The 25,000-nt window shown below is 39.1% G+C and overlaps 1 protein-coding gene across 5 annotated transcripts in view; it reads right to left on the bottom strand.

Moving 5' to 3' along the window:
* cacna1ab (calcium channel, voltage-dependent, P/Q type, alpha 1A subunit, b) overlaps positions 1-25,000 on the bottom strand; it is a 302,834-nt gene that overhangs the window by 243,832 nt on the left and 34,002 nt on the right. For all 5 annotated transcript variants that reach the window (XM_062026422.1, XM_062026423.1, XM_062026425.1 and 2 more), the window contains exon 3: positions 8,438-8,730. In XM_062026422.1, the coding sequence (XP_061882406.1) occupies positions 8,438-8,730 (293 nt within the window). The remainder of the gene's footprint in view (positions 1-8,437; positions 8,731-25,000) is intronic.

Below are 25,000 nucleotides of genomic sequence, written 5' to 3'. Positions count from 1 at the left end.
GTAAAAATTACAAAAAAACAACAGCAACATTTTTTTTTAAAAGAGCAAAAAGTTCAAACATTGACACTATTAACCCAAATACAAAATAACAACAACAACAACAACAAAAAAGATATCGGCTTGCATGTAAAATGTGTGTTGTCACGTGCGCTACAAGCAGTCCTGCAGCGTGCTGTGCAAAGCCGGACAGCGAGTCAACATCTAAACGTCCTGCGACGAGCACACAATTTCTTCTATAACATGCAAGGCTCTAGGCTACTAGGAGCGAGCAGGAACAATATTGTAGTGTACATCATTTTATGTGATTTTATGTGATTGTACATTATTTTACCTAATTTTACGGGAATTTAGGCAATTTTACATATGATTTTATGTAATTTTACGTGATTTTATGTGATTTTATGTGATTGTATGTGATTTTACGTCATTTTGTGTGATTTTACGTCATTTTGTGAGATTTTGGATAATTGCACGTCATTTTGCGTAATGTAAGCATTTTATGTGACTTTACCTAATTTTACATATTGTTTGTGACTTAACGTGATTTTATGTCAATTTTATGACATTTTATGTAACTGTATGTCATTTTACGTGATTTTACGTAATTTTATGTGATTTTACATTATTTTACGTCATTTCACGGAAATTATGGCAATTTTACATATCTTTTGTGATTTTATGTCATTTTACGTGATTTTATGTAACTGTGTGTCATTTTACGTGGTTTTATGTAATTGTACGTGATTGTATTTGATTGTATGTGATTTTACGTAATTTCGTGAGATTTTACATAATTTTACGTGATTTTGCGTAATTTAATGATTTTACGTGATTTGACCTCATCTTAAAGAAATGTACGTAATTTCACATATTTTTGGTGACTTTAGGTGATTTTATGTAATTTTACGTGATTTAGTGTAACTGTGTGTAATTTTACGTGGCTTTATAAAAATGTACGTGATTGTATTTGATTGTATGTGATTTTACCTCATTTTGTGAGATTTGACATCATTTTACGTGATTTTGCGTAATTTAATGATTTCACGTGATTTGACCTAATCTTACGTACATTTATGTAAATTTACATATTTTTGGTGACATTACGTGATTTTATGTAATTTTACGACATTTTATGTAACTATATGTAATTTTACGTGATTCTCACGTAATTGTTCATGATTAGTCTGTGATTATTTTATAATTGTATGTGATTTTACATTATTTTACGTGATTTTATGCAATTTTACGTGATTTTATGCAATTTAAGTGATATTTATGTGATTTTACATTATTTTACGTGAGTCGACCTCATTTTGTGAGATTTTACAAAATTTTACGTGATTTTGCCTAATTTAATGCTTTTACGTGATTCGACCTAATCTTACGTATATTTACGTAATTTTACATGATTTTTGTGACATTACGTGATTTTATGTAATTGTATGACATTTTATGTAACCGTATGTAATTTTACGTGATTTTCACCTAATTGCTCATGATTAGTCTGTGATTATTTTATAATTTTATGTGATTTTACATAATTTTACGTGATTTTATGCAATTTTACAGATATTTATGTGATTTTACGTGATTTGACCTTATTTTACGGGATTCGACCTCATAATTTGAGATTTTACATAATTTTACGTGGTTTTGTGTTATTTAATGATTTTATGTGATTTGACTTAATCTTACATACATGTACGTAATTTTACATATTTTTGGTCATATTACGTGATTTTATGTATTTTTATGTAACTTTACGTGATTTTCACGTAATTGTTCATGATTAGTCTATGAGATTATTGTATAATTTTACGTGATTTTACGTGATTTTATGCAATTTTACGGGTATTTATGTGATTTGACCTTATTTCACGTGATTCGACCTCATTTTACGTGAATTACGTAATTTTACAATTTTTTTGTGACATTACGTGATTTTATGTAATTTTACGGCATTTTATGTAACTGTATGTAATTTTACGTGATTTTCACGTAACTGTTCATGATTAGTCTATGTGATTATTTTATAATTTTATGTGATTTTACGTAATTTTATGTGATTTTGCGTAATTTTACGTGATTTTGGGATTTTACGTGATTTGACCTTATTTTACGTGATTCCATGTCATTTTGTGAGATTTTACATAATTTAATGGGGTTTTGCATAATTGAATGATTTTACGTGATTTGACTTAATCTTACGTACATTTACGTAATTGTACATATTTTACGCGACATTACGTGATTTTATGTAATTTTACGACATTTTTTGTAACTATATGTAATTTTACGTGATTTTCACGTAATTGTTCACGATTAGTCTGTGTGATTATTTTATAATTTTACGTCCTTTTACGTGATTTTATGCAATTTTACGGATATTTATGTGATTTGACGTAATTTTACCTTATTTTATGTGATTCGACCTCATTTTATGTGAATTACGTAATTTTACATTTTTTTTGTGACATTACGTGATTTTATGTAATTTTACGACATTTTATGTAACTGTATGTAATTTTACGTGATTTTCACGTAACTGTTCATGATTAGTCTATGTGATTATTTTATAATTTTATGTGATTTTACATAATTTTATGTGATTTTGCATAATTTTACGTGATTTTATGTGATTTGACCTTATTTTACGTGATTCCACGTCATTTTGTGAGATTTTACATAATTTAATGGGGTTTTGCATAATTTAATGATTTTACGTGATTTGACTTAATCTTACGTACATTTACGTAGTTTTACATATTTTACGTGACATTACGTGATTTTATGTAATTTTACGACATTTTATGTAACTATATGTAATTTTACGTGATTTTCACGTAATTGTTCATGATTAGTCTGTGTGAATATTTTATCATTTTACGTGATTTTACGTGATTTTATGCAATTTTACGGATATTTATGTGATTTGACGTAATTTGACCTTATTTTATGTGATTCGACCTCATTTTATGTGAATTACGTAATTTTAAATTTTTTTTGTGACATTACGTGATTTTATGTAGATTTACGACATTTTATGTAACTGTATGTAATTTTACGTGATTTTCACGTAATTGCTCATGATTAGTCTATGTGATTATTTTATAATTTTACCTGATTTTACATAATTTTACCTGATTTTATGCAATTTTAGGTGGTTTAACTTCCACGCAGCAGAGCATGATGAGTAATGGAAGCAGCTTAGGAATGTCCACTGGCAAACACTTCAAGTTGACTTCCCCCACACACACACACACACACACACACACACACACACACACACACACACACACACACACACACACACACACACACACACACACACACACACACACACACACACACACACACACACACACACACACACCAGTTGAAGCTAAATGCGGCATTGAAAAAAAAGCAAGCTGGCATCATCACGAGTGTGACCGCTGCTGTCATGGCAACCAGCACCATCCTCATCGGCATCATCTCCCGTTTCATCCCGCTCAAGTCTGCGCCAGCTTTTTACAAGCAAAGGGACGTGTCATCAGCACGTGCACACACACACACACACACACACACACACACACACACACACACACACACACACACATTGTGTCACAAAAGAGATAAAAAGTGTGTGAAAATCATTTTCATTTACGTATCTGTGTTGTTAGCATTATTCCCGTTAGCATTCCGGGTCTGAAGCTAGCTCCGATGAATGGGTAATTTTTCGAACTTGCACAATTCCCACATTTCTCACCCGATTCGAACAGTTCCAACATCCACACACTCCGCTCACCTTGGACAATCAAACTACCGCTTCCAAGTTCAAAAACATTCCAGGAATTACCAGAGTTTCCAGTTGTCCTGAGCCATATTTTCACCTTTTCCTGGAAAGTTTTCACAGTGCACATGTTTCAACCAATTCCAACCATTCCTCCTTCAAAATATTCCTCTCAGTTGGGACAACAAACTCTACCCCCTTTTTTTTTTAGCACAAATTCCCGGTTTTGCTGAAATTCCAGGAATTCCGAAACACCAACTCCCAATTCAAACTGTTACTACGTCAACATTTTTCAATCAATTTGAAAAATTCCAACGCCAAACCATTCATATAATCTATGACAATTGTGCTAATATCACTATTTTCTTTAAATTACTGGTTTTCCCGAAATTCCCAAATTTCCAGGATTCCCATTCAAACACATGGACATATTCAAAGTTCTACAATGCCCAAAATTCTCCAAAATGTTGCACCACTTTTTACCCTATTCCCACTTTTTACCCGATTCCGACCTTTCAACCATCCGCACACACACTACTCTTCAGAGATCTCAATGGCAAAACATGTTTTCCCTTTCCCAAAATTCCCGGTTTTCCAGGAATTTCTCCCCATTGACAACAAATGGGCATTATATAATTGACTGCATATCCCACATTTCTCATCCGATTTGAAACGTTCCAACATCCACACACTCCACTCACCCTGGAAATTCAAGCCAGCATGTTTCCCTGGAATTACCACAAATTCACCACATTGAAAATGAATGGGCAATATACACAACTCTCCATATCCCACATTTCTCAACCGATTTGAAGCGTTCCAACATCCATACACTCCACTCACCCTGGACATTCAAGCATTTCACTTCCACTCGGCAGTTCGGCAGGTTGCGCACATCGAGCATTCACACGCAATTCCTCCTGGAAATTCTAGTTTTTATTCATTGGGATAATGGTTATGCTTTAGGTACCAGGCAAGAATTGGGGTTCCAGCCTCCCTACCACTAGTTGGCGTGGTGAATGTCACAGTGAACCCCGCAAGATCCGACCAAAACATCCGGCCTTACTCGCTAGCATTAGCTTATAGCCAGAGATGGACATCACTTAATAAATCATCAAAAATATGACAAAGCGTGTAGCTAGCTAACTCGGTGAAGCACCATCATGAGTCAATAACAAGGATGTTAAATAATATCTAAACATTTATCCATGAAAATATGCAGAAGCTGCTTTATGTGACTTTTTCCTTATTTTGACCTGATTTCACGCAAATGTACGTACTTGTTTGTGATTTTACGCATATTTATGTGATTTTACATGATTTTACATTACTTTTAATAATTTCTATAATCTACTTGATTTTACGTAGATTTACGTGATTTTTCGTGTTTTTACGTTACTTTACAAATGTGATTTGACGTGATTTTGCCTAATTTTACATGATTTCAAGTAATTTTACATAATTATTTGTACATTTACATGATTTTATGCAAGTTTATTTGAGTTTATGTGATTTTACGTGACTACATAATTGTACTAGATTTTACGTAAATGTACGTGACTTTACGTGATTTTCCGTTATTTTTCAAATGCGATTTGACTAAATTTTACGTGATAGGTCATTTTACATACTTATTTGTACATTTACATGATTTTATGCAAGTTTATTTGATGTTATGTGATTCTATGTGATTTTACGTGACTAAATAATTGTACTAGATTTTAGGTAAATGTATGTGATTTTACGTGATTTTCCATTATTTTTCAAATGCGATTTGACCAAATTTTACGTGATAGGTCATTTTACATAATTATTTGTACATTTACATGATTTTATGCAAGTTTATTTGCTTTTATGTGATTCTATGTGATTTTACGTGACTTTACATAATTTTACTTGATCTTAGGTAAATGTACGTGATTTTAAGTTATTTTTCAAATGTGATTTTACGTGATTTGACATAATTTTACTTGATCTTAGGTAAATGTACGTGATTTTAAGTTATTTTTCAAATGTGATTTTACGTGATTTGACCTAATTTTACGAGATTTTGGGTCATTTTACATAATTATTTGGGAAATGTACATGATTTTATGCAAGTTTATTTGCTTTTATGTGATTCTATGTGATTTCACGTGACTTTACATAATTTTACTTGATTTTAAGTAAATGTATGTGATTTTACGCTATTTTTCAAATGTGATTTTACGTGATTTGACCTAATTTTACGAGATTTTGGGTCATTTTACATAAGTATTTGGGAAACTTACACGATTTTATGCAAGTTTATTTGCTTTTATGTGATTCTATGTGATTTTACGTGACTTTACATAATTTTACTTCATTTTAGGTAAATGTACGTGATTTTATGTTATTTTTCGAATGTGATTTTACGTGATTTGACCTAATTTTACGAGATTTTGGGTTATTTTACATAGTTATTTGGGAAATTTACATGATTTTATGCAAGTTTATTTGCTTTTATGTGATTCTATGTGATTTTACGTGACTTTACATAATTTTACTTCATTTTAGGTAAATGTACGTGATTTTATGTTATTTTTCGAATGTGATTTTACGTGATTTGACCTAATTTTACGAGATTTTGGTTATTTTACATAGTTATTTGGGAAATTTACATGATTTTATGCAAGTTTATTTGCTTTAATGTGATTCTATGTGATTTTAAGTGAATTTACATAATTTTACTTGATTTAAGATAAATATACGTGATTTTACGCTATTTTTCAAATGTTATTTTACGTGATTTGACCTAATTTTACCGAGATTTTGGGTCATTTTACATAATTATTTGGGAAATGTACATGATTTTATGCAAGTTTATTTGCTTTTATGTGATTCTATGTGATTTTACGTGACTTTACATAATTAGGGGCCGATGTAACTTTGGGACAGAGGACCCTATTGTATTTCTAGCGTTTTATTATTATTCCGCCGCCTCTTTGAGCTGTAATTTGACCCCCTTAACATGCTTCAAAACTCACCAAATTGGACACACACATCAGGACTGGCGAAAATTGCGATCTAATCCAAACACCAAACCCCGAAACTCAAAATTGCACTCTAGCGCCCCCTAGGAATAAAACACAGACAATACTGCCTGTAACTCCCAGTAGGAATGTCGTAGAGACATGAAACAAAAACCTCTGTGTAAGTCTCACTTAGACAACCCCCCCCAAAAAATCAACAGGAAGTTTGCAATTCCCCTTCAAAACAAAAGTTGGGTAAAAACAGTCACCTTTTTTCAAACAATATCTCCTCTGAGCGCGTTTGTCGTGTCGGCTTCAAATTAGCACAGGAGAGAGATTGAACCCTTCTGATTAAAAGTTGATGAAAGAGTTTTAATTGCTGCTCCGGTTTGGATTTTATGAGCCCTCAAAGTCGGTCCCGTCCATCGCTGCTTGCAGCTTTAATTTTACTAGATTCTTTCATAAATGTACGTGATTTCATGCATATCCAAACAGCCTGTTTAATGTAATAATAATAATAATACGTGGGATTTATATAGCGCTTTTCTAAGTACCCAAAGTCGCTTTACATGTAGAACCCATCAATTATTCACACCTGATGGTGGTAAGCTACTTTCATAGCCACAGCTGCCCTGGGGTAGACTGACGGAAGCGTGGCTGCAATTTGCGCCAACGGCCCGTCCGACCACCACCTATCATTCATCATTCAATTCACCGGTGTGAGTGGCACCGGGGGCAAGGGTGAAGTGTCCCGCCCAAGGACACAATGGCAGCAATTTTTGGATGGTAAGAGGCGGGGAGCGAACCTGTAACCCTCAGGTTTCTGGCACGGTTGCTCTACCCACTACGCCATGCCGCCCCAATGTAGTGCTCAGGGGGCCCGATAGGTTTCGGGGGTAAAGGGGGCGTGAGAGGCATTATTGCAATCTTTAGTGTTAGTCAAGAACTACCTCGACACATACATATATCCATCCATCCATCCATTTTCTACCGCTTATTCCCTTCGGGGTCGCGGGGGGGCGCTGGAGCCTATCTCAGCTACAATCGGGCGGAAGGCGGTGTACACCCTGGACAAGTCGCCATCTCATCGCAGGGCCAACACAGATAGCCACACAACATTCACACACTAGGGCCAATTTTAGTGTTGCCAATCAACCTATCCCCGGGTGCATGTCTTTGGAGGTGGGAGGAAGCCGGAGTATACCGGAGGGAACCCACGCAGTCACGGGGAGAACATGCAAACTCCACACAGAAAGATCCCGAGGCCGGGATTGAACTCACGACTACTCAGGACCTTCGTATTGTGAGGCAGACGCACTAACCCCTCTGCCCCACATACATATAAAAAAAGAAAATATTAACTTTAAGGGGGGGCGTTAAACAAGTTCTATCCCCTGGGGGGGGCGGATAGTAAATAAATGACAACCACTGGTCCTGCTTGGCAACGACAACATGGATGCTGCATGCTGGCGTCATGGCAACCATACTATCATCAGCATCTTTCATTCCAACATGGTCAACTCTGCCCAAGGTGTTTAGGAGTAAACACACACACACACACACACACACACACACACACACACACCACCCTCAATCTCAGCGGCAACAACAACACGTCACCATAGCAACACAACTTTGGCCTTTTTTTTTTTTTTTTTGGAGGGGAAAGGATATGGCCATTCGGTGATCTTCTTGGCGTACTTCCTCACCAGGTTGTCCTCGCTGAAGAGGAAGAGCGAGCGGTTGACGGTCAGGCAGCTCTGCCGCACGGGGATGGGGTTGTACAGGGCCATGGTCCGGGCCCTCTGGGCCATGGACTGCTTGTACACCCGCTGCGTTCCCGGGGGGCCCCCTTGGCGGCTGCCTCCGCGGCCGGCGCCCCCCTGTCCACCGGCGCCGCCGCCACCACCTGCTCCGCCGCCGCCGCCTCCATACCTGTTGGGCAGCTCGTCTCCAAAGCGCGCCATTCTGCACACACCAAACGCCAGAGGTTAGGAAGGAGCCGGGGCAAGGGGGAGGTGGGCAGCTCAAAGTGACACCTCCACGAGCCCCCTCCCCGTCAGCGGCGCTCCTCCCGTCCGAGACGCTCCCCGCTAGGTCCTCAGCGGCGGGAAGATCCCTCCGCCGGGCGAGGGCGGGCGGACTCGACGCGATTCTGCGCCCGGTCCCCGCAAAGACAGAACTCCATTTGAAGACGCTGCGTTGCGAGATGGAGACTGCGTTGTGCCCCCCCTTCCCCCCCCCTCTCTCCTCCTCCGCCTCCTCAGCAGCCTACCGCATCCTGACAGCATCCGCAGTTGGCTTCCCCCCCCACACCCCCCCCGCCCCGCGCCGAGACCCGTTAGACCCCCCCTCCCCACTACCACCCCTATACTCCACCGGACCCAAAAATAGCAAAAAAAAAAGATAAGAGAGGAATCTTTAATAATTCATGGATGCGCAATGTCGGAGGCGGCCGCGCTCGCCCAGCGTCGATGCGCCACCCGCGTTAGGAGCGCCCAGCGAGGGGGGCTTCCCCAAAATCCTGGTGACATTTGTTGATATTTGATGATGGACGGTGCGGCATCCCCCCCACCCCCCCACCCCCACCCCCTCACCCCTTACCCCCCCCCCTCCTCTTCCTCCTCCGCCTCCTCCCCTTCCGCTCCCTCCTCACCAAGGCGGCGCTGGCTGATTTTGGGCGTGATTGCGCGGCACTTGGCTACGAAAACACAAGAGTGTCAATCAATTAAATGTCTTCACCTCCTCCTCTTCCTCCTCCTCCTCCTCCTCCTCCTCCTCCTCGTCCTCCTCCGCCGCGCCGATGGAAGCCGCCAAGAATGTCCACAGAAGTCATCTATAATCCAGACTGGGGAAGAGCAGAATCCAAGGTCCGGAGGAGAGCACCCGAGGAGGCGGCATCATCAGGAACCGCTGCAGGGCTTCATCTTCATCATCTGCCCGCCAAAAGGTGCACAGTCCCCGCCCAGCATGAGGAGGCTCCTCTCTCTCTCCTTCCTGCTTCAATCTGCTTGGGTTTTTTATTTTATTTATTTTTTTTATTTTTCTTCAATTTCTTCTTCTTCTTTCCCTGCCTCGAACCCCCGCCGAGGTCCGCCGGGGCTGCGTGCTTTGGAGCGAGGGTGCGCCGGAGATCAAAGCGCCTTCTCCGGGGCTCTGCTGGCGCGCACTCGCCGCGGGTCGTCGTGTTGCAGGCGCGCACACTCCGCGTCTGATCGACGTGATGAGAACCGAGCGCCGCGCGCGGGTTCGTGGACAAACCTGGCAGCGCACGACGCACGCACGTACGGCGCCTCCCCAATCCCCCCCCCCCCCCCCCCCCCCTCCCCAGACAGAAAAACAACGGCTTAAGACCCACCTTTTTGATTTGGCTTTTACCTGATATTAATTATTTTATTGAAGTCATTTGTATTTTACTTTTTATACTATTAGTTATGCAAGATTGTATTTAATTATATTTATTTATTTACTGTATATATATATATATATATATATATATATATATATATATATATATATATATATATATATATATTAGGGGTGTAACGGTACACAGGCCTGGCCCTAACCAATTTGGCGCCCTAGGCAAAATTTTAGGTGGCGCCCCCCCCCCCCCCCCCCCCCCCCCCCATCGGCAGTGAAGTGTATATACTCACAAGAAACCGAATAGCTTTGTCTTTGACCTTTTTTTTTTTTTTAACTTAAAGAAAGCAAATTAACAATCAGGATAGTTAACAAGATTTTTAAAAAAAATATGAATAAATAAATGAATACAAAAATAAAAAATGAACATATGAAATACAATATTTTTTACATACATAAGCACAAAATAAAACGTGTCAACACGTTGCATGAAATAAATTAAAAAGCACTGCACAAAACAAGATATCAAACCAGTATGACTTTAACAACTATATTACAAAAAAAGGGGATCCTACAGAGTTCTCGATGTGTGCTTTTTAATATTGCATTAACTAGAATGACTTACAAATTACTGTGCACCAGGGAGTACTGTAATTACCTAACGTTACATTATTATTTTCCATAATAATTTAACCCCCTCCACAATATTAACCCCACGTTAAAACAGAACTAGCTATTTATTGATTGGCAATTGCCGAATCATGTAACATTAGCTTAATGCTAAAAAGCCAGGTTACTATCACATTCTGTAACAGACAAATAATTGAATGTAGGCTAACGTTACCTACCTGCTACCTCTGTCTTTTTCTCGTTTCTCCTCTTTTTTTCTCTTTTTTCTTCCCTGAGCACCTGACAGTTTTGGCCGTTTTGACATCTTGTGTTGATTTTTTGATGTGGTGACGTCCAAAGAGTCATGATACGGGAAGGGAGGGGGCGCACTGTGCGGGGGAGGGGGGTTTGGGGGGGGGAGTAATGTTATAACAAATTATATTTCGATTAAATAGGCTTTACTTTGCATTTTATTTAACGTGGGATTATTTTTTGTATTTAGAAATAATAGTACCAACTTTTTTTTTTTTTTTTTTTTCTCCAACATTTGTGGCACTGGCGTGGCGCCCCCTGATGGACGGCGCCCTTAGCATTTTCCTATACGGCCTATGCCATGGGCCGGCCCTGACGGTACACAAAAATTTCGGTTCGGTACATACCTCGGTTTACAGATCACGGTTCGGTTCATTTTCGGTACAGTAAGAAAACAACAAAATATAAATTTTTGAGTTGTTTTTAGGGATGTCCGATAATAACAGACTGCCGATATTATCGGCCGATAAACGCTTTAAAATGTGATATCGGAAATTATTGGTATCGGTTTCAAAAAGTAAAATGTATGACTTTTTAAAACGCCGCTGTGTACACGGACGTAGGGAGAAGTACAGAGCACCAATAAACCTTAAAGGCACTGCCTTTGCGTGCCGGCCCAGTCACATAATATCTACGGCTTTTCACACACACAAGTGAATGCAATGCATACTTGGTCAACAGCCATACAGGTCACACTGAGGGTGACCGTATAAACAACTTTAACACTGTTACAAATATGCGCCACACTGTGAACCCACACCAAACAAGAATGACAAACACATTTCGGGAGAACATCCGCACCGTAACACAACATAAACACAACAGAACAAATACCCAGAACCCCTTGCAGCACTAACTCTTCCGGGACGCTACAATATGCACCCCCCCGAACTCCGCCCACCTCAACCTCCTCATGCTCTCTCAGGGAGGGCATGTCCCAAATTCCAAGTTGCTGTTTTGAGGCATGTTAAAAAAAATAATGCACTTTGTGACTTCAATAATAAATATGGCAGTGCCATGTTGGCATTTTTTTCCATAACTTGAGTTGATTTATTTGGGAAAACCTTGTTACATTGTTTAATGCATCCAGTGGGGCATCACAACAACATTAGGCACAATAATGTGTTAATTCCACGACTGTATATATATCGGTATCGGTTGATATTGGAATCGGTAATTAAGAGTTAGACAATGTCGGAATATCGGATATCGGCAAAAAAGCCATTATCGGACATCTCTAGTTATTTATTTACCAAATTTGCAAAATCTTCCACCAAAAATATTTTTCTTAGTGGAATATTTGATGTGAAGTAATCGGAACCTTGGATAGGTCAATAATTCATAATAACATTTATTTTGATTCAATATTATGTTTTGATTAGTTTTATAACTCAACATTGCAACTTTTTCTAAATTACATTTAACCTTTATTTCACTTATGTTATATTTTTGTTTATTTTAATAGTATTTTTAGAATGTGCCGTGGGTCTTTAAAACATTAGCTGTGGGCCGCAAATGGCCTCCGGGGCACACTTTTGACACCCCTGCTCTAGATAATAAAAAAATTAAATCTGATAAATCTATGGATAAAAAGCAGAGCCTGGCAACGCATGCACGTTTATCATAACTCTTTCTCTCTCTCTCTCTCTCTCTCTGCCCCTCCCTCACCAATGCTGCTGCACCCACAATTTGTTTTGTTTTCAACCCCTTCTTAACCCTGAACGTACATTGAAAATACACGCAATCCTAACTCAAAATGCCGGACATTTGAGGCATTTAAGAAACTCCGCCCTGACAGCTCCGCAAAAGAGGACATGTCCGGTGAAAAGAGGACGTATGGTCAGTCTATCCTAGCCCGCTAGCTGCTAGCATGCCGTGTGTTGTGCCTCAGTGTGCACTGTTTACACAACGTACGTTACGCTACTTATTATGTCCGTGTGGAAACTCGTTCAGTACACCTCCGAACCGAACCGGAACCCCTGTACCATATATATATATATATATATATATATATATATATATATATATATATATATATATATATATATATATATATATATATATATATATATATATATATATATATATATATATATATACACATATATATACATATATATATAAATATACATTATATATGTATATAATGTATATGTGTATATATATATATATGTATATATATATATATATATATATATATATATATATATATATATATATATATATATATATATATATATATATATACACATATATATACATATACCTGTATATAAATATACTTTATATATGTATATGTATATATATGTATATGTATATGTATATATATATATATACACATATGTATACATATACCTGTATATAAATATACTTTATATATGTATATGTATATATATGTATATGTATATGTATGTATGTATATATATATATATATATATATATATATATATATATATATATATATATATATATATATATATATATATATATATATATATATATATATATATATATATATATATCAGTGTAGGAATGGGTGTGTGAATGGGTGAATGTGGAAATAGTGTCAAAGCACTTTGAGTACTTTGAAGGTAGTAAAGCGCTATACAAGTATAACCCATTTATATATATATATATATATATATATATATATATATATATATATATATATATATATATATATATATATATATATATATATATATATATATATATATATATATATATATATATTTATTTTTTTATATATATATATATATATATACAGTATATATATATATTTTTTTGTAATTATTTGTGTGAATTAGTGTGTGTGTGAATTAAATTTATACAGCGCTTTTCTCTAGTGACTCAAAGCGCTTTACATAATGAAACCCAATATCTAAGTTACATCTAAACCAGTGTGGGTGGCACTGGGAGCATGTGGGTAAAGTGTCTTGCCCAAGGACACAACGGCAGGGACTAGGATGGCGGAAGCGGGAATCGAACCTGGAACCCTCAAGTTGCTAGCACGGCCACTCTACCAACCGAGCTATGCCACCCCATTATTGTTATTATTTTTTATAAATCTTCATCTGTCTTACTTGTATTTTATTGTTTATATCTACTCATGGCCTAGGCGCCGATCCCGTGGGTGTTTTGGGGCCCGAGCACCTACAGTTGATGGCAACTTTCAATCTTTAAAATAATTTTCGAAAAATCAATCTTGTGGGAGTTAATTTTGTGGCGAGTTTGGTCCGTTTTACAAATGAATAAAGCCACAAATCATATGGGATATTAACCTCGCTAAACGTTTATTTTTATTCATTTATTTAATACACACACACCGAGCACCCACTGGCAGAAATGTAGATCGGCGCCTACGACTCATGGTTCTTACTATTTTACAAGTTGTATTATTTTTATTCTCCAACGTTCCTCAAATGAGCCATCTGCCTCAGGGGTTATCGGCCGTGCTCGTGGGGGCGCCTTTGTGTCAGCGTCCTGGTGGCCATGGTCTGATGACCTCCTGGTGCAGATGTGATAGTGTTTACTCACACGTCTCCTCTGTACTCAGCCACGCAACCATTGGTCCATATAGTTGTATACGTGTGTATGTTGTGTGTGTGTGTTTGTGTGTTTGGTATCTGTGTCCGTGCGTACGTATGTGATAATGGGGGAAATGGGTCACCGGGGTATTGTTTTTAACTTTGTAAAGCACTTTGCGTTGCATTTCTTTTAAGTATGAAAAGCGCTTTGTAAATAAAGCTTAATTTGATTTGATTTGTGACCCAACCTGGCATACGAGTGTGGTTTTAGGACTGATGGGTTTGTTTTTATGCTGAAAATGTCCTTTTTGTGTTTATTTTTATTTTTATTAATTGTCTTTTGAAATGCTACTTTCCAAAGTGTTCTATCTGTACGTTTTTAAATGTTAAGACTTACAATAAAAGGCTTTCTTGTATAATGTCCTTTTAGTTGACCTTGAACCAGTGAAACTCTTTCCTACGCAAACTTCTAATAAATCCTTCAATCAATCAACAACTCGACAATGACTTTTTTAAAAAGTTCGGTGGCTGCAACGATCCGACACCAAAACGAGTGATGTTCGATACCTGCACTGGTTTCTCAGCAGGCACAAGACGTTGACAAAAGGTTGATTATACGTACACGTCCCTTAAAACTGACTTTGAAATAACGTTGCAAAATAGTTGTATTTGTAAATTGAGACAACGTTGATGTCTAACGTTGGATCCACGTTGTTGGTTGGGAAATGACCAAAATTCAAAGGTCAAATCAACGTCAGAACCCAACGTTGATTAAACGTCATCATAAAGCATGTTGTTTTAACGATGTATTTGTGTTGAAGAATATTGGTTAGGAAATGATCAAATTTCAATGGTCACTTTAACAGGACCAGAGTATCTAAACTTGTAAGGACCAGACTATCTAACTTTGTCAGGACCAGACTATCAAACCTTGTCAGGACCAGACTATCTAACCTTATCAGAACAAGAGTATCTAAACTTGCCAGGACCAGACTATCTAACCTTGTCAGGACCAGACTATCTAACCTTATCAGAACAAGAGTATCTAAACTTGCCAGGACCAGACCATCTAACCTTGTAAGGACCACAGTATCTAAACTTGTTAGGACCAGACTATCTAACTTTGTCAGGACCAGACTATCAAACCTTGTCAGGACCAGACTATCTAACCTTATCAGAACAAGAGTATCTAAACTTGCCAGGACCAGACTATCTAACCTTGTCAGGACCAGACTATCTAACCTTATCAGAACAAGAGTATCTAAACTTGCCAGGACCAGACCATCTAACCTTGTAAGGACCACAGTATCTAAACTTGTTAGGACCAGACTATCTAACTTTGTCAGGACCAGACTATCAAACCTTGTCAGGACCAGACTATCTAACCTTATCAGAACAAGAGTATCTAAACTTGCCAGGGCCAGACTATCTAACCTTGTCAGGACCAGACTATCTAACCTTATCAGAACAAGAGTATCTAAACTTGCCAGGACCAGACCATCTAACCTTGTAAGGACCACAGTATCTAAACTTGTTAGGACCAGACTATCTAACTTTGTCAGGACCAGATTATCTAACCTTGTAAGGACCAGACTATCTAACCTTGACAGGACCAGAGTATCTAAACTTGTAAGGACCAGAGTATCTAACCTTGTCAGGGCCGGAGTATCTAAACTTGTGAGGACCAGAGTATCTAACCTTGTAAGTACTGGAGTATCTAAACTTGTGAGGACCAGAGTACCTAAACTTGTCAGGACCCGAGTGCCTAACCTTGTGAGGACCAGAGTATCTAAACTTGTCAGGACCAGAGTATCTGAACTTGTCAGGACCAGATTAGCTAAACTTGTCACAATCAGAGTATCGGAACTTGTCAGGACCCGAGTATCTGAATTTGACAGGACCAGAGTATCTAAACTTGTAAGGACAAGAATATCTAAACTTGTCAGGGCTAGAGTATCTAACCTTGTCAGGACCAGAGTATCTAAATTTGTGAGGACCAGAGTATCTAAACTTGTCAGGACCAAAGTATCTGAACTTCACAGGACCAGACTATCTGACTTTGACAGGACCAGAGTTTCTAAACTTGTAAGGACCAAAGTATCTAAACTTGTCAGAAGCAGAGTATCTACACTTTTCAGAACCAGACTATCTAACCTTGTCAGAACAAGAGTATCTAAACTTGTCAGGACCACAGTTTATAAACTTGTGAGGACCAGAGTATCTAACTTTGTGAAGACCAGAGTATCTAACATTGTCAGGACCAGAGTATCTGAACTTATCAGGATCAGAGTATCTAAACTTGTCACGATCAGAGTATCTGAACTTGTCAGGACCAGAGTATCTAACCTTGTGAGGACCACAGTATCTAAACTTGACAGGACCAGAGTATCTAATCTTGTAAGGACCAGAATATCTAAACTTGTCAGGGCCAGAGTATCTGAACTTGACAGGACCAGAGTATCTAAACGTGTAAGGACCAGAATATCTAACCTTGTCAGGACCAGAGTATATAAACTTGTAAGGACCAGAGTATCTAAACTTGTGAGGACCAGAGTATATAAACTTGTCAGGACCAGAGTATCTGAACTTGACAGGACCAAAGTATCTAAACTTGTAAGGACCAGAATATCTAACCTTGTCAGAACAAGAGTATCTAAACTTGTCACGATCAGAGTATCTGAACTTGTCAGGACCAGAGTATCTAACCTTGTGAGGACCACAGTATCTAAACTTGACAGGACCAGAGTATCTAACATTGTCAGGACCAGAGTATCTGAACTTATCAGGATCAGAGTATCTAAACTTGTCACGATGAGAGTATCTGAACTTGTCAGGACCAGAGTATCTAACCTTGTGAGGACCAGAGTATCTAAACTTGACAGGACCAGAGTATCTAAACTTGTAAGGACCAGAATATCTAAACTTGTCAGGGCCAGAGTATCTGAACTTGACAGGACCAGAGTATCTAAACGTGTAAGGACGAGAATATCTAACCTTGTCAGGACCAGAGTATATAAACTTGTACGGACCAGAGTATCTAAACTTGTGAGGACCAGAGTATATAAACTTGTCAGGACCAGAGTATCTGAACTTGACAGGACCAAAGTATCTAAACTTGTAAGGACCAGAATATCTAACCTTGTCAGAACAAGAGTATCTAAACTTGTCACGATCAGAGTATCTGAACTTGTCAGGACCAGAGTATCTAACCTTGTGAGGACCAGAGTATCTAAACTTGACAGGACCAGAGTATCTAAACTTGTAAGGACCAGAATATCTAAACTTGTCAGGGCCAGAGTATCTGAACTTGACAGGACCAGAGTATCTAAACGTGTAAGGACCAGAATATCTAACCTTGTCAGGACCAGAGTATATAAACTTGTACGGACCAGAGTATCTAAACTTGTGAGGACCAGAGTATATAAACTTGTCAGGACCAGAGTATCTGAACTTGACAGGACCAAAGTATCTAAACTTGTGAGGACCAGAGTATCTAAACTTGACAGGACCAGAGTATCTGAACTTGACAGGACCAAAGTATCTAAACTTGTAAGGACCAGAATATTTAACCTTGTCAGAACAAGAGTATCTAAACTTGTAAGGACCAGAATATCTAAACTTGTCAGGGCCAGAGTATCTAACCTTGTGAGGACCAGAGTATATACATTTTTTAGGACCAGAGTATCTGAACTTGACAGGACCAGATTATCTAAACGTGTAAGGACCAGAGTATTTAAACTTGTCAGAACCAGACTATCTAACCTTGTCAGAACAAGAGTATCTAAATTTGTCAGGACCAGAGTATCTAAACTAGTCAGGTTTAGAGAATCCAAACTTGTCAGGACCAGATCATCTAAACTTGTCAGGACCAGATCATCTAAACTTGTCAGGACCAGAGTATCTAAAGTAGTCAGAATCAGAGAATCTAAACTTGTCAGGACTAAACAGTATCTAACCACAAGTGTGAACAGAGTCCAAACCTTCAACTGGATGTTACCACTCCATGACTTTAAAGTCCTCCCCCTGAGGACCAATATTGCGCTTTAAAAGTTTCAATCTGCAGGCAAGTTGAGGGAGTTTTATTTTTGTTTGTTTCGAGGACTTGCTGTTATTTTGAGGACGGGTTTGAGAGTTTTTTCAAGTCCCCTCGTCCCTTCCCGCCGCCGTCTGCCAGTCTGGCTGCAGCATCTGACTGCTGTTTGAAGCCTCGACAACAACAAGATGTTTGCCAGCAAGCTGTCTCCGCTCCACACAGGTGGAACTCGCTCACTCGGACTTTATCCGCCATCATGAAAGGAAAGGGAAGAGAGAAAAAATGGGGTTAGATGACGGCTTTGCAGGGCATCCTGGACCCGTTCAGAGAGGCTGAAACATGGACGCTTTCCTCCCGCCATCTGTCCCACTTTGGGCCTTTGCCTCTCTCTCCCACTCTCCTTTCTGACGTTTAGACGCGCTCGGGTAGCCTAATAAATATCTGCTTTCCGGTAAAATGTGTGATATCATGTGCGATACAAGCAATCATGCAGTGTGTTTACTTGTGTGTGATATCATGTGCGATACAAAAAGTCCTGCATTGTGTTTACTTGTGTGTGATATCATGTGCGATACAAGCAACGCTGCAGTGTGTTTACTTGTGTGTGATATCATGTGCGATACAAGCAGTCCTGCATTGTGTTTACTTGTGTGTGATATCATGTGCAATACAAGCAGTCCTGCAGTGTGTTTACCTGTGTCTGATATCATGTGCGATACAAACAGTCCTGCAGTGTGTTTACTTGTGTGTGATATCATGTGCGATACAAGCAACGCTGCAGTGTGTTTACTTGTGCGTGATATAATGTGCGATACAAGCAGTCCTGCATTGTGTTTACTTGTGTGTGATATCATGTGCGATACAAGCAGTCTTGCAGTGTGTTTACCTGTTTCTGATATCATGTGCGATACAAACAGTCCTGCAGTGTGTTTATTTGTGTGTGATATCACGTGTGATACAAGCAACGCTGCAGTGTGTTTACTTGTGTGTGATATCATGTGCGATGCAAGCAGTCCTGCAGTGTGTTTACTTGTGTGTGATATCATGTGCGATACAAGCAGTCCTGCAGTGTGTTTACCTGTGTCTGATATCATGTGCGATACAAACAGTCCTGCAGTGTGTTTACTTGTATGTGATATCATGTGCGATACAAGCAGTTCTGCAGTGTGTTTACCTGTGTCTGATATCATGTGCAATACAAGCAATCATGCAGTGTGTTTACTTGTGTGTGATATCATGTGCGATACAAAAAGTCCTGCATTGTGTTTACTTGTGTGTGATATCATGTGCGATACAAGCAACGCTGCAGTGTGTTTACTTGTGTGTGATATCATGTGCGATACAAGCAGTCCTGCAGTGTGTTTACTTGTGTGTGATATCGTGTGCGATACAAGCAGTCCTGCAGTGTGTTTACCTGTGTCTGATATCATGTGCGATACAAACAGTCCTGCAGTGTGTTTACTTGTATGTGATATCATGTGCGATACAAGCAGTTCTGCAGTGTGTTTACCTGTGTCTGATATCATGTGCAATACAAGCAATCATGCAGTGTGTTTACTTGTGTGTGATATCATGTGCGATACAAGCAGTCCTGCAGTGTGTTTACCTGTGTCTGATATCATGTGCGATACAAACAGTCCTGCATTGTGTTTACTTGTGTGTGATATCATGTGCGATACAAGCAGTTCTGCAGCGTGTTTACCTGTGTGTGATATGATGTGCGATACAAGCAATGCTGCAGTGTGTTTACTTGTGTGTGATATCATGTGCGATACAAGCAGTCCTGCATTGTGTTTACTTGTGTGTGATATCATGTGCAATACAAGCAGTCCTGCAGTGTGTTTACCTGTGTCTGATATCATGTGCGATACAAACAGTCCTGCAGTGTGTTTACTTGTGCGTGATATCATGTGCGATACAAGCAGTCCTGCAGTGTGTTTACTTGTGTGTGATATCATGTGCGATACAAGCAGTCCTGCAGTGTGTTTACCTGTGTCTGATATAATGTGCGATACAAACAGTCCTGCAGTGTGTTTACTTGTATGTGATATCATGTGTGATACAAGCAGTTCTGCAGTGTGTTTACCTGTGTCTGATATCATGTGCAATACAAGCAATCATGCAGTGTGTTTACTTGTGTGTGATATCATGTGCGATACAAGCAGTCCTGCAGTGTGTTTACCTGTGTCTGATATCATGTGCGATACAAACAGTCCTGCATTGTGTTTACTTGTGTGTGATATCATGTGCGATACAAGCAGTTCTGCAGCATGTTTACCTGTGTGTGATATGATGTGCGATACAAGCAACGCTGCAGTGTGTTTACTTGTGTGTGATATCATGTGCGATACAAGCAGTCCTGCATTGTGTTTACTTGTGTGTGATATCATGTGCAATACAAGCAGTCCTGCAGTGTGTTTACCTGTGTCTGATATCATGTGCGATACAAACAGTCCTGCAGTGTGTTTACTTGTGTGTGATATCATGTGCGATACAAGCAACGCTGCAGTGTGTTTACTTGTGTGTGATATCACGTGCGATACAAGCAGTCCTGCATTGTGTTTACTTGTGTGTGATATCATGTGCGATACAAGCAGTCTTGCAGTGTGTTTACCTGTTTCTGATATCATGTGCGATACAAACAGTCCTGCAGTGTGTTTACTTGTATGTGATATCACGTGTGGTACAAGCAACGCTGCAGTGTGTTTACTTGTGTGTGATATCATGTGCGATGCAAGCAGTCCTGCATTGTGTTTACTTGTGTGTGATATCATGTGCGATACAAGCAGTCCTGCAGTGTGTTTACCTGTGTCTGATATCATGTGCGATACAAACAGTCCTGCATTGTGTTTACTTGTGTGTGATATCATGTGCGAAACAAACAGTTCTGCAACGTGTTTACCTGTGTGTGATATGATGTGCGATACAAGCAACGCTGCAGTGTGTTTACTTGTGTGTGATATCATGTGCGATACAAGCAGTCCTGCAGTGTGTTTACTTGTGTGTGATAGCATGTGCAATACAAGCAGTCCTGCAGTGTGTTTACCTGTGTCTGATATCATGTGCGATACAAACAGTCCTGCAGTGTGTTTACTTGTGTGTGATATCATGTGCGATACAAGCAACGCTGCAGTGTGTTTACTTGTGTGTGATATCATGTGCGATACAAGCAGTCCTGCATTGTGTTCACCTGTGTGTGATATCATGTGCGATACAAGCAGTCTTGCAGCATGTTTACTTGTGTGTACAAGAAGTCCTACAGTGTGTTTACCTGTGTCTGATATCATGTGCAAAACAAGCAGTCCTGCAGTGTGTTTACTTGTGTGTGATATCATGTGCGATACAAGCAGTCCTGCAGTGTGTTTACCTGTGTCTGATATCATGTGCGATACAAACAGTCCTGCATTGTGTCTACTTGTGTGTGATATCATGTGCAATACAAGCAGTCCTGCAGTGTGTTTACCTGTGTCTGATATCATGTGCGATACAAACAGTCCTGCAGTGTGTTTACTTGTGTGTGATATCATGTGCGATACAAGCAACGCTGCAGTGTGTTTACTTGTGTGTGATATCACGTGCGATACAAGCAGTCCTGCATTGTGTTCACCTGTGTGTGATATCATGTGCGATACAAGCAGTCTTGCAGCATGTTTACTTGTGTGTGCAAGCAGTCCTGCAGTGTGTTTACCTGTGTCTGATATCATGTGCAAAACAAGCAGTCCTGCAGTGTGTTTACTTGTGTGTGATATCATGTGCGATACAAGCAGTCCTGCAGTGTGTTTACCTGTGTCTGATATCATGTGTGATACAAACAGTCCTGCAGTGTGTTTACTTGTATGTGATATCATATGTGATACAAGCAGTTCTGCAGTGTGTTTACCTGTGTCTGATATCATGTGCAATACAAGCAATCATGCAGTGTGTTTACTTGTGCGTGATATCATGTGCGATACAAAAAGTCCTGCAGTGTGTTTACTTGTGCGTGATATCATGTGCGATACAAGCAGTCCTGCATTGTGTTTACTTGTGTGTGATATCATGTGTGATACAAGCAGTCCTGCAGTGTGTTTACTTGTATGTGATATCATGTGCGATACAAGCAGTTCTGCAGTGTGTTTACCTGTGTCTGATATCATGTGCAATACAAGCAATCCTGCATTGTGTTTACTTGTGTGTGATATCATGTGTGATACAAGCAGTCCGGCAGTGTGTTTACTTGTGTGTGACATCATGTGCGATACAAGCAGTCCTGCAGTGTGTTTACCTGTGTCTGATATCATGTGCGATACAAACAGTCCTGCAGTGTGTTTACTTGTATGTGATATCATGTGCGATACAAGCAGTTCTGCAGTGTGTTTACCTGTGTCTGATATCACGTGCAATACAAACAGTCCTGGAGTGTGTTTACTTGTATGTGATATCATATGTGATACAAGCAGTTCTGCAGTGTGTTTACCTGTGTCTGATATCATGTGCAATACAAGCAATCATGCAGTGTGTTTACTTGTGTGTGATATCATGTGCGATACAAAAAGTCCTGCATTGTGTTTACTTGTGTGTGATATCATGTGCGATACAAGCAATGCTGCAGTGTGCTTACTTGTGCGTGATATCATGTGCGATACAAGCAGTCCTGCATTGTGTTTACTTGTGTGTGATATCATGTGTGATACAAGCAGTCCTGCAGTGTGTTTACTTGTGTGTGATATCATGTGCGATACAAGCAGTTCTGCAGTGTGTTTACCTGTGTCTGATATCATGTGCAATACAAGCAATCCTGCAGTGTGTTTACTTGTTTGTGATATCATGTGCGACACAAACAATCATGCATTGTGTTTATTTGTGTGTGATATCATGTGCGATACAAGCAGTCCTGCAGCGTGTTCACTTGTGTGTGATTTCATGTAATATATATATTATATATTATAAAATGATATTGCTGTATTGCCTATATGTATACATATACAGTTTTGATCAATCACATTGCGTGCGCTAAATGGTTATATTTACATTATTGTGGGTGCTTGTGGATTTTGCGAGATGCCAAAGTGACAACGTTGCATCGTGCAAACCCTAAAGCTTGTTTATTTTGTTTGCAGAATATGTTTCCATGGTTACGCAATGCATTTATGGGGAATATCGTGAACGCACACACGAGTCGCCGCCTGAGACCGTGGCGTGATGGTTCTCGGTCCGCCTTCCGACCATGGCGATGCTCGCCCCGCCGCGTCATGTGATTCCCGTAAAGGCTGCAGGCATGATAAAAGCCCATTCCCGCCGCCGGGGCAGCACGGGAGAGTGTCGGGAAGGAGGACGGAGTGGGAGGCGGCGATGCTGGAGAGCTGCCGGGGTGTGGTGGAGGGGGTGGGTGGTGTGTGGTGTGCAGGATCAGAACAGACCACACACCGCATGGCGAACATGACTTATTGATGATGTGGACGGATGGACGCGAAGGTGAGGACGTCCCCGCCTCCTTCTCTCCTCCGTGATGCTGCTGTAGCACTGCAGCTGATGACGAGGGGCGCGCACGCGTGCGAGGGCGTACACGTGAGCGTGGGCGCAGCTGGTGCGCAGTGTTGTCATTCAGTCGGCGTTCGTGCAGGCAACCCCCGCAGGAAGTCCTGGTACTACCCCCCCCCCCACTCCCACTCCCCCTCCCCATCTACTTCTCACCCCCCCCCCCCCCCTACCTTCTACTCCCCAACATGCCCCGCCCCCCTCACCGCACTCTGATCTCACCCAGCAGGCTAAAAGCCACATGCACACACACACAAGTATATATATATATATATATATATATATATATACACACACACACACACACATATATATCAATCAATCAATCAATCAATCAATGTTTATTTATATAGCCCTAAATCACAAGTGTCTCAAAGGGCTTATTATTTTTAATATAGATTTTTTATGTTTTGTGTGTATGTATATATATATATATATATATATATATATATATATATATATATATATATATATATATATATATATATATATATATATATATATATATATATATATATACACACACACACACACACACACACACACACACACACACACACACACATATATATATATTATTTTTAATATTGATTTTTTATGTTTTGTGTGTGATATCTATATATATATATATATATATATATATATATATATATATATATATAGATATATATATATATATACACACACACACACACACATATATATATATTATTTTTAATATTGATTTTTTAATGTTTTGTGTGTGTGTGTATATATATATATATATATATATATATATATATATATATATATATATATATATATATATATATATATATATATATATATATATATATATATATATACATACACACACACACACACACACACATATATA

This window comes from Entelurus aequoreus, linkage group LG18 (genome assembly GCF_033978785.1).
Source record: "Entelurus aequoreus isolate RoL-2023_Sb linkage group LG18, RoL_Eaeq_v1.1, whole genome shotgun sequence".
NCBI lineage: Eukaryota > Metazoa > Chordata > Actinopteri > Syngnathiformes > Syngnathidae > Entelurus > Entelurus aequoreus.
Note: the sequence above shows the minus strand (reverse complement) of the source record. Positions and strands in the feature narration are given on the sequence as shown.